The sequence below is a fragment of the Nannobrachium achirus genome (genome assembly GCF_963921795.1).
Source record: "Nannobrachium achirus genome assembly, chromosome: 23".
NCBI classification, from domain to species: Eukaryota; Metazoa; Chordata; class Actinopteri; order Myctophiformes; family Myctophidae; genus Nannobrachium; species Nannobrachium achirus.
The window spans coordinates 43,041,450-43,053,300 of NC_137830.1; the positions used below are offsets into that span (position 1 = coordinate 43,041,450).

The 11,851-nt window shown below is 42.8% G+C and overlaps 1 protein-coding gene across 1 annotated transcript; it reads left to right on the forward strand.

The window, feature by feature from the left end:
- Window positions 1-1,640: 1,640 nt before the first annotated feature.
- parp12b (poly (ADP-ribose) polymerase family, member 12b) lies at window positions 1,641-8,597 on the forward strand. Its single transcript, XM_080754000.1, has 8 exons — window positions 1,641-1,993; window positions 2,642-2,773; window positions 3,678-3,921; window positions 4,466-4,567; window positions 6,426-6,552; window positions 6,646-6,814; window positions 7,128-7,248; window positions 8,040-8,597. The coding sequence occupies exons 1-8, from the start codon at window positions 1,649-1,651 to the stop codon at window positions 8,141-8,143; spliced, it is 1,344 nt and encodes a 447-aa protein (XP_080610126.1). The 5' UTR covers window positions 1,641-1,648; the 3' UTR covers window positions 8,144-8,597.
- Window positions 8,598-11,851: the final 3,254 nt, after the last annotated feature.

The following is an 11,851-nucleotide window of genomic DNA, read 5'->3' on the forward strand; positions in this document are numbered from 1 at the left end:
AAAGTGCATCCAACTCGACCGCCGCTTATTTCCGGTTTGTGAACCATTGTATCTGCGGTGGCCGCTAGGTGGCTCGAGGTGGGTGCGTTTTATTTCATGACAAAAATAATGTATTTTACAGAGTAGGTGGGGTGCTGAGAGGTTTACCACCGCGGAGAATAGACTTTCAACAACGCAAAACTACCTTTGGTTTGGTGAGCAGTGAAGTAGTTTAGTTTATTTTGACTGATATTGAGCGCTCGGAGGGGCGCGCCCGACAATCTCGAGTCCAGCCGTTTCCCGACGGGTCTGTTAGAGCTTCACCGGGAGCAATGCGGGAGGTGAAAGCGATGGACCAGAGCTAATAGTCCAGGCAAACTAGCATTTTACGAGAAAGTAATTGTAAAAGATTTTTTTTCTTCACAGACCTTTTCAATAAGGTCTCCAGAACAACATACTAAAAGTCCTAAGAAATCCCAGTTGCGGAAATATGTTTAATTGGCACCAATCCAAGAAATCCACCCAGGAGGAAAATACCCAGAAAAATATTTTTTTTCTGGGTATTTAAGGAGGATATGAGGGGTCTAACTGGGGGTTTGTCATGATGCCGAATCCATTGCAGGCATTTGTTTTGCACAAAAAACATTCCGTGGGCTAGAAATGGCCTCAGAAAACAATACACGTATGGGTGAGTATTCATGTTAGTAGGAGGCCTTAGGGTTTTTTTTTCTCGTGCTAATCAGTCTAAAAGTGCAAAATTTTGCACAGATGTAGCTCAGGGCATGCTCTAATGATTTAGCTAGGGCGCCCGAGTCGGCGACCTTCGGGGTCACCATAGCACCCACAAAACTCTGACTCATCACTTTTCATCACTAAAGTCGATGGGAGCCCAACTTGATTTGGCCGCTGTGGCGACCCCGAATGTCGCCGACTCGGGTGCCCTAGCTAAATCATTAGAGCATGCCCTGAGCTACATCTGTGCAAAGTTTTGCACTTTTAGACTGATTAGCACGAGAAAAAAAAACCCTAAGGCCTCCGACTAACATGAATACTCACCCATTCGTGTATTGTTTTCTGAGGCCATTTCTAGCCCACAGAATGTTTTTTGTGCAAAACAAATGCCTGCAATGTATTCGGCATCATGACAAACCCCTAATTAGACCCCTCAGATCCTCCTTAAATACCCAATATTTTCCTCCTGGGTGGATTTCTTGGATTGGTGCCAATTAAATATATTTCCGCAACTGGGATTTCTTAGGACTTTTAGTATGTTGTTCTGGAGACCTTATTGAAAAGGTCTGTGAAGAAAAAAAATCTTTTACAATTACTTTGTGTTTTGGGTCCAAAATGAGCTAGTTTGCCTGGACTATAAGCCCAGCCTGGCAACGAGTTTAACATGGTTCTCTGCTGCCCTCGTGTGTTGAAGTGGGTTCATAGGCGAATCGATTTCTTAAAATCTTAAACTTGCAATTTACTTGTCATATCATATTTTATATTGCGGTAATAATCTAACCACTTCATAATTCTCCATAGATAGACAGAAGACGACTGGGGGAATCGTCTTCTTTATCCACAGTAGCAGCGTTTGTGTAGGCTACGTGTTTTGCGACCGACCCAGTCGGCCCATGGTTGGACCCGCCACTTCCGCTGTGGATCTCAGGCAGTCAAAATGTCCAGCAGCTACGCTAGAATCATCCACTATGCCACCAGTGTCCTGTGCAGCAACAAAGGATCCATGCCTCTCGTTCAGCTCCACAGGCGAGTCTTCCAGCGCTTCGACATCACCGAGGACGAGTTCTTCTGTTACATAGTGAAGAAGTGTCCTCGCTTCTTGGTGGTGAGGAACAGGGAGGAGGCGGACGAGTGGGCTACCGACGACTGTACCATTGTTGTCGCCAAAACGTCCCTGCGACTCTGCAGGAGTTACTCTAAGCAAGACTGCACCGACTGCCAGAACCTGCACCTGTGCAAATATTTCGTTTATGGGAACTGCAGATATGGGAAAGGAAGGCAAGTTATTGTTGTTAAGGATTTGCTCGATCATCACGATCAATGTTTGGGGCTGTTGACCTATGGCAGCACCACTGTCTCATGAATGTCTAGTGAAAGTAGTGATAGCAGCCTCCATTCTACAGTCCCTGTGGTTACAAACCATAGCACAAACACTCAGTTTGGAGCATATATATGTATCTGCAGCCTAACGTACTTCACATTCAGCTCAGGCTCAGCTAGTAGGAGGAGTCAGGATGGTGTCTGTAAAATCTGTTGATTAGGGAGGGAGACCACTCCCATTCCAACCACTGCAGATTTGCTAGTTATTAACAGATTGTTAATGTGTAGTATTAACAGATTGTTTAAAATATTAAAATCAGTTCTAAATTTCAGCTTTAACTCTGGGTGTACAATTAAACCTAAGCGTAACCCTAACCCCAGTAAAACTATACCTGAACCTAACCCTAACCTTAGTAAAACTATGCCTAAAACTAGCCTTAACCCTAATCTCAGTAAAACTAAGCTTAACCCTAACTCTAAACCCTAAGTCTGACTATTGAGAGGTCAGACTTATGATCAGACCCTAACCCTGACCCTGAGTTATCAAACGTAATGCATTGTCCAGAGTAGACAGTGATGATCCCCTTATATCTTTGTTCTCTGTAGGAAGCCGTGTAAGTTCTCCCATGATGTCCGTTCAGATCACAACTATCCTTTGCTGAGAGAGTGCACTTTGCATGAGCTGAGTGAGGATGACCTGTTTCTACTGCTGCTGCAGAATGACCCCAGTTTGCTGCCTGAGGTAACCCCACCTGACCCCCACCTCACACACATACACACCAGACTTACTTACTTGATGAAAAGAAATCACAACATAAACATTCGTTTTTTCAAATTTTGGCTGCTTCCCTTCCCCCAAGCTGGACATACAGTGTGTTCTCAAAGGGAATAAATCGATTAATTATTGAAACACAATTTCTTGTTATCCAATGTGATCTCAATTTAAATGTGGGACGTTTTTGCGTTACAGGTTTTTCTGCTGATAGGCGGGGTGCTTCTATCTGCCAGTGTGTCAGTGCTATAGCTGGTCTTGCTTTCATTTTCACTTCTACTCTTTCTCAACTTGTCTGGACAGGGAAGAACCCAGAGTAGTTAACATACATGTTGTATGTGGACGGTAGGTAAGGTACCAGTGCAGTGAAATAACAGTCCTCTTTGATTGGATGATGAACCTGTGAATGTGAAGCACTTTCACTCGTTACAGTGAAGAGGGAAAGAAGAAAGTGTAGTGTGGTTGGTAGAGTAGTTCCAAGTGTAAACCAGAGGCATGGTCAGTCAATGAAATAATTCAAGACAAAAAAGAAAAATGTAAAGCCCAGATGGGGCGAAGAAAAAGTGGATGAAGAAAAGCCTCGAGGAACCTGGGGGAGAACCTGTATCTTTTTTTTTAAACACCAAAAGAAAAGAAAACAAACAAACAAAAAAAGAAAATATAAAAAAAAGTACCCTGTTGATGTGCGTTTGGCCTGAGGGAAGTGTCCGTGTCCAGTGAGGTAATGTAGAACACTTAAATGTGTGAGGTTTTATTTATTTTTATTTTATTGTCTTAACCCTCTGACAGTCCAGTATGTTGACATTGTGTGGCAGCATGCACAGATGTTGCCAAGGTGGTCCTCCCTTAATGTCGACGTGTGCCCCTCACACAGGTGTGTTCTCACTACAATAAGGGCACCGGACCGTATGGCACCTGTACATTCAAAGACAACTGTGCCAAGGTGCACTTGTGCATGCACTATGTGCAGGGCGATTGTCTCTTTGGCCACAAGTGTAAGCGGCAGCACATCATAGATCAACATGGATGCCGCATGCTGGAGGAGAGGGGCCTCAGTGGGGACATCATTCACGACCTGCCTTTCATCTACCAGAACATTTACCACCTCGTCACATCAGGTGTGTACAGAATCTATACTGATCTGCATTTTGGTACTTTACCAAAGTAAACTTCATGACTATTAAGACTATTAATGTGGTGCAAATAGTAGAACCACGGGTACAGTATATTTGTTCTTTTTTAGGTCAGAAAAAATATGACAGACATGCAATATAAAACTATTCTGACAAAATCTATGTCACTTTTTTCTAAGAATGTATGACTGTTGTCCACTAGAGAGGGGGGAGAGAGAGGGTTGTAAAGAGAAATTAAAGTGATTGGGAAATTAAGGTGTATGGAAACATCAAATACAGTACTTTCAAACCTCATATTTAAAGTATATTTGTAGACCACCAGGATTCTGAGTATAACAATATTATTAACATCACCCATCCTCACATTATCTCCATCATATAGCATACCTGTATAGTTTTGAATTCATCACGGGTCTGAGTTTTTCATGAATTCCATGTCGAGTTTTCATAGGCTCTTTTGTTAGGACAGAATTAAGAATAGTTTGACACTCACATCTTATGTATTCTTGCTCTCTTGATTTGAACGTAGAGAGAGAGAACATTCCCGAAGCACTCTCAAGGATTGCCACTCAGACAGATAAGAGGAATGAGATCTGCCTACATTTCATCCGCAAAAACTGTAGATTCCAGGGTGAGTTTTTTTTTTATCCTTTACAGTTGCTCTTATACAATGGTTGGTTTGGATAGCCAATTCTGATTGGCTGCCCTGGTGCCGAACCCACCCCTGCAATCATTGTTCCCAATAGAGATTATGCGCATGACATCAATGTTGCTGGAAGTTATGTGGAAACGCCTACTGAGTGGCAAAAAACTAATTTCTGCCATTGACAGCCCATACATCCAAACAGAAAAGTCCTTTCTGATAGTATTAAACAAAGTTAAACTCACCAACATTGTGACTGTACTGAAAGCTTGAATTATCCTCTTTCTATCTGCAAAGTTTTTGTTTCATAAAAATCCACCATAGGCATGTTATGAGCTACTTTCCGTCAAGACATTCTGTGCAGGGGATTATTTTTCCCAAGTGTCAGAGTTTGGAAGCGCTCGTTCTCAACTACAGAACATCCTGCTGCCTCCTGCATTATGTGCAATTTAGAAACAGGTGGTATGCAGGGCCGTTGAGTGATTTGCAACTAGCACTTCCAAACTCCAACGCTCCATGCTGCTCAGTGTTTTGCCACTCAGTCTAGATTAGGAGGGCGGGTCCCAGTGGACGTGCATACCCTCTATTCATGATATCAGCACCACTGTGCACTCCCACTATTGCAAAAGTCCCCTTTGATTTCACTTGGTGGCAAGTAGAAAGGATCAACTTTTAAAGGGATAATTCACTTTCAAAAAAACTTTCGTCATTTTATCGTCTAATCAGGCTTTTGGGAGCACCCGGGACTAACCTCGCCCACCAGGCTTTCTGAGGGAAAGCCCGGTGAACGTTAACAACGGGCAGTTTGATCCGGTCTAAGCCAGAAACTACAAGCCGAAGAAGTGGCGTTGCTTTGTTTTGGTTCCCTCTGTTTGTTTCCCCAATCCCTAATTCAATGCTCGAGTAGTCTAGTGTAGTCTTGCCAGTCGCTACGAGTTGGAATAAAAGATGCATATCCCAAACGTTTTTTTTTTTTTTTCAAAAGCAAAACTACGCTGCATCAAGGAGTTTATTAGGTAGGCCCTAAAAGTATGTCCTTGAGCGCAGGGGAATTATTTTGGGTTAAAACTGAATCTGGTTTGATAGTTCCGGCAAATTGTAGTCCTTTGAGTACTACAACATGACGTAAAGTGGTTTCCTCTCCCGTCCGGATCAAACCTCGAAAAGATCCCAGACTACCCGGGACATTGATTCAGTATTTAGATATTTGATATTCTTTTTATCAGACATGCCCACTTCCTATACATACCCATTGTAAGTTCAAACTCCGTATTAACCCATGATAAATTCATTGAAAACACCCGTCCTTGGTTCTGGTGACTGATATTGTCCTCCTAATACGGGAGGAGGCCGTGTTTTTTCAAATACCTTTTTTCTTTTATTTTTAATACATTTGTATTGTATATAATTATTTTAATTTTCCAAAAAAAGAAATTAAATAAAATGGATGAAAAAAGTTATTGAAAAAACACTGCCTCCTCACGTATTAGGAGCACAGTATCAGTCACCTGAACCAAGGACAGGTATTTTTGATTAATCTATCATGGTTAAAATGGAGGTTTGTATAGAAATGAGCCGTGTCTGATAAAATGAATATCCAATATCTAAATACTGAATCAAGCAACTTAAAAACTGTCCCGGGTGCTCCCAAAAGCCTGATTAGACAACCAAAAATGACATGTCCCTTTAAATATGGATGAGCATGTGGCTATATCACATGCTGTTTGCAGAGACACACACAACATTTCAGATTATACTGTAAAGTGATGGGTCACTCACTGATTTCCCTTAGAAGATATTTCAAATGTTTTAAGTCAAAATTTGTGGTATTTCATCCTTTTTCTAGACAAGTGTGTACGTGTGCACTTTAACCTTCCCTACAAGTGGGAGATATTTGAAGGAGACTGCTGGAGGGATCTGAAGCACATGGAGGAGATTGAACGTACCTACTGTGACCCACGCAAAACACAAAGGTGACTATGTAAATTCCTCCTTTCAAATTGTACTACTCATCAATGAACATAAAAGCATAACTGGTTGCTGATTCTCTTGATGGTATCTCGCAGCCCGGGTGCACGGCCTGTGGACTTCCTAGCCATGACGCGGGAGTCCATCCCGGTTCGTCGTCTCTCCACAGTTTCTTCAGTGGCTAAGCCAGCTCACTACATCCTGACCACTGAGTGGCTGTGGTACTACAAAGGCGACCATGAGAACTGGGTCGAGTATGGACGGCCGGTGGGTCATTTTGTTACGTTATTTTGTTTCATCTCTACCGAGCTCCAATTCTCAAACCTCTACAAGGAGTTATTAAAGATCCCCCTAGCAACTGGGGTGACCTTATAGACAAGTGGTTAGAGCGCAATTGCTATCGCAGTCAATTAAAGGCTTACAGTAAAAATAATCTCCTTAGGGATTAATAATAATCATAATAATAATAATCTGTATTACATAAACTGCATGAAAACGGATAAAAGATTAAAGTTTTTAAATTCAGACATATTTTCAGAATGATTAATGAAATACTTTATTTGTGCCCTTTTCCAATTAGGATGATAAGCAGCGCCTAACGTCAGTGACGTCCCGGGATCTGGAGGAGGCTTATGTAGCCGATAACACCGCTGAGATCAAAGTGACGAAAGCCCACCGCCAGTACTACCTGAGCTTCCAAGGTAGCAGCTGCAAGTCCTACTATTTGTCACATACATTGCTGTATGCGAAATTTGTTCTCCACATTTGACCCATCTCTTGGAGCGGTGAGCCGCAGCCGTGCCGCACTCGGGAATCAGTAGTGGTGATATAACCCCCCAATCCAACCCTTGATGTGCCAAGCAGGGAGGCATTGGGTCCCATTTTTTACAGTCTTTGGTATAACCTGGTATAAATCTAACCAAATGAACCTGTAAGATCCATCTGGACACTCATTCACTCGTGTGAAAGCTGCAATTCTTGTATGTCCTCCCGGAGATTCGAACCCGAGTCTCCCGCATGAGACCAGATTTCTACCACTCATCCCAAGGGGCAACTCCTACTTTGTCACTTGCTAGGGGAGATATTGTGCTTATGAGCTTCAGTACTGCAGTAGGTGTCCTACTCGTATGAATGAAGAACGCATCTATTTTGAAACCTTATCTTCATAATTGGTCCTCATTATGGGTGTTCCAATGTAAATTGGAAACTATACTGTACAGCCTTTCTCTTCCCCGAAAAGTTCGAATGTTGAAACTGAGTTTGGATTGTTTCAAAATCTCAAATCTGCCTACCGATGGTCATTTCAAACAAGATTTCACAGTCCACCTCAGATGCAGAGAGTGTTGTGTATACAGAAATGGTACTGTCCTAAAGTATAGTGAGCATTTGTAAGGAGCCATGTGAGACTATCTTGGGAAAAGGTGAAATGTTCCATTTAGCACTGCCCCCCTTCTGCGTCTCTTTATCCTGTTCTCCTGGCTCTTTGTTGCAGACATGTACCAGCGGAACCTCAAGCACAACACCAAGAGGAAAGTGAGGCGTCGGCCGAAGTTCATCTCCTCCAGAGAGGTGGAGAAGCTGACGTCCGCCCTGTAGAGAAGGACACGCTTCCTTCCCTGAATAAAAGAGTGCCTTAACTATGCCTGTCTAGTAGAGGGACAGAGATGTTTGCCTTTGTTTTGACACAGACACCTCTGTGCACTGCACCTGTGTCCACGCCGTAAAGTCTGGAGTGCTAATTTATCTATTAAGCGCGTAGATTTCATATGATGTCAGTACTATGACATCAGTCGTCTCCATATTTTGGTCAAATTTCAGCCCGCTCTGACCTCCTTTGACTTCCAGTTTAAAAATGTAGCTTGATGAAATTAAGATTTTTCAAAAGTATCAACTATATGTGAAAAGTATTCACAGATTTACTTCCTTTGCCTACTTACGGTTTGTACAATGAATTTGGCACTGATGCATCCAGTGATTCGCGAGATTAGCTGCGCGCACACACAAAGGGGAGTGTTTCGCTGTTACTACGTGTCATCTTTTCGACACCCAACTCTAAAGGCCCATTCCCACTGGGCCAGATAACAGATATCTGGAGATATTTCTCCAGATATTTTTCCATGCAAAGTGGATGGTAGATACAGATAAAAAATATATTTGCCACAGATAAAAGTATCTGTGGCAAATATCTGTGGTAGACTTTTTTTTTATCTGTATCTACCATCCACTTTGCATGGAAAAATATCTGGAGAAATATCTCCAGATATCTGTTATCTGGCCCAGTGGGAATGGGCCTTAACCCTTACCTTAAACCTAACCTCCGTGGGGTGAGTCGCTAACCCTCCAGACGCTCCTTTGTCGAAATGACGGTCGTTCGAAAGAGCGAGATTTCCCCCACACAAAGCCCTACAGCACTGTACAAATTGACCAACAAAGCCATTCTCAGAGTTAATCTGACACTCCAACTTTTGCAATTAGCCCTATTCACGGCCCGCCCACTCAGCAAATTTCTCAGCATCCCCCGGGTGCTGATGTCAATTTAGAAGGGGAAACTATAACAGAAATAGCTGGACTTAAAGCCAACAAATCATTATTTCGAACGGTAAAGTCAATTATAATGCTTTGTGCCTTTTACTATCTTGTGTTCTTGATCATGCTAGCCGTATTTTATACTTTACTATTCGGAAATTGCATTAAATTTGCGATTTCTGTGTTAACTCTATAGGCTTATAGTAGGATTTTCCCCTTCAAAACGTGACTTCAGCACCCGGGGGATGCTGAGTGGGCGGGCCGTGAATAGGGCTAATTGAGAGTTCTTATGAAAGCACCTTGCTGAAAAGTGTTGTTTAATTTTTATGCTTCAGTGATATGCCTAATGCTTAGTTGTGATGTTTCGTTACATTTTACTCGCTTACTTAATTTTTTGTTTGTTTATAATATCAAAGCAGTAGAATTTGAAGGCCTCAAGTGTAATGCACTGACAACGGGATGTATTTGCCTTTTCTTTTACTTAATAAATATTAAGTCTGTGTCTATTATCTGTCTTTATTATTCTAATAGTAGACTAATGAATGTACTTGTGTCTAAGGTTTGAACTGAGCAACAGAAATGTGATGTTTCAACTGTAAAAATTGTAATATTTTTGCTATAAATGTATAAGCCATATCCATCTGCACAGGTTTTACAGTTAAACAGATTGCATACATGTAACAATGTATTTATAACAACCACCTGATAAGTGATATTAGCTTATAGATGTAGTAGACTATGACTGTCTGTCAGTCAAGTCCTTCTCCCATGGCCCCTCACTCTCATACACTTGTCTTCCTGCCCATTCCATTTAAGTGTAGCCTCCATCTCTGCCTTTCACTTTGAAAGAAGACTGTCAGGGACTCGGTTGGAGATCGATTGTCTGCATAAATTATGCACACTATCCTCTGAATAAATCGAGCCTTTGTGGAGTGGACTGTGGAAAAAGATATATAAAGACGTCGTTTGAGTTGTAGATTTTAGACTCAATGATCGTGATCGACAGTGGATGAGTGAGGGATGGATGAGTAGTAGAACGTGCCCCGAATGAGTAGAAACAAGAACTGGTCACCGTCCAGAGGACTTCATTGGTGACGTTTCATGCACCCTGAGAATGAACGAATTTATGAACCGAAGAGGGGACACACACGAGCTTTCTTCTTACTACCTTTTGCTGCGAGGGAAAGGCAAAGCCGGCCTAGCGCGCACCAAACGGAGTATGTGATGATGATGCCTCTTCGTATCGTATGCATTTATGTAGAGAGACAGAATTCTTTCTCCTTTCGTTTGTAGGCAGGGAGCGCGCTCGCTCCGCGCCGCGCGGTTGTGGGAGAGGCGTGACGCGCCCGTACCGCCGCATCTCCAGGATGGCAGGTAGGTCTCATCGTATTACTGAAATTATATATATGGATGCCTTTTAGAAGAGACCTCGGAGACTATACGAGCACAGCTTGCATTTAGCTATATATGACATCAAATAAAAAAAAATCTGGGTTATTGCAGGCCTTTTTTCCTCCGACCGGGTCGCCTGCTGCACATGCAGGCTACAGATGCGAGCAGACAGCATGATCGCAGCCCCTTTCTTCTCTAAACGTTAGGCTCAATAGGCTGTGTAAATAAATGTTCGGCTCTATATAAGGGCGAGAAAGGCTGTAAAATGCGTCCCTTTTTTCCTCATCTGCTGCAGCGTGGCACGGTGGCAGGCAGGCATGCAGTGCCGTGGGAAATTCGCGCCTATGGTAATTAACATCGATTAGAATTTGTGTCATGGCCAACATGATCACATTACAAGCACTGGCAGCCTACTATAGTGGCCAGTCTGGACAACCTGGGATCGCTCTTCGATATATAGGTCTATATGTCAGCCCAGGTCTGTACTGTAGTTGTGTGACACGACATTACGAATAATCTGCACACTGGACGTGAGATGGGGTGACAGATATGGGGGGTTAGGTTAGGCCCATGCATGCCCAGTAATGTGGGTCAGTCAGCCAGCTATCAATGCTATAGGACTCAGTCTGAGGAGAGTAGGTGTGAGCGGCCTGTCTGCACTGCTGCTGTAGCCCATATAAAGTAGCCTACAATACTAGTTTAAAGCTGCAATCGGATTTAAACGTTAACCAAGCTGTATGGTTTGTTATTTTAATACAATATGTGCATCTGCAGTTGTTGGAGAGGGACGGCCTTCCTACTCTTCCACTGAGATATTTAGATTGGTTTGGTTTGACAGTGACACAAGCAGAGCCTGAAGCTATGAGTCAACATCTCCCCTGTCCTGGTGAAGTGGGAATTGCCTCTTGGTTTAGCAGTAGCAATTTCGGGCTCATGGGACACTTGAACCTTTAAGTAGGACATACAGGTTACATAATTGCAGCTTTCACTCTGAGAATGTACAAATGTAACTAAATGGACCCATAAGGGTTGTGTACACTCTCAGAGTGGGGATTTAATCCCCACTGGTAGTTTATCCCTATTCTGAGAGTGTACAACAACCCTTATGGGTCCATTTGGTTACATTCGTGCCTACTCTGAGAGTGTACATAGTTTATCCCTATTCTGAGAGTGTACGGTAAGTAACATGTCCTTGGTTCGAACTTCCTTTGGTCCGACCACCTAAACCTAACCTTAATTGCAGATTAAGATTTGATATCCCTTTTTTTCCTCCTTCTCTTTTCCAGGGCCTCCTGACCGACCAAGATCATACCGGGCAGAGACAGGCGGCCCTTTGAGGAGGGATGGCATCGCACCACTGTTTAGACCTAATCTGACTCGCATGCC

Bases quoted from the DNA above. Each gene is read 5' to 3' on its own strand.
- parp12b (XM_080754000.1), top strand. From the start codon at position 1,649: ATGTCCAGCAGCTACGCTAGAATCATCCACTATGCCACCAGTGTCCTG. The intron at 4,568-6,425 runs GTGAGTTTTTTT...TCCTTTTTCTAG, and splicing joins CAAAAACTGTAGATTCCAGG to ACAAGTGTGTACGTGTGCAC. The intron at 7,249-8,039 runs GTAGCAGCTGCA...TCTTTGTTGCAG, and splicing joins GTACTACCTGAGCTTCCAAG to ACATGTACCAGCGGAACCTC.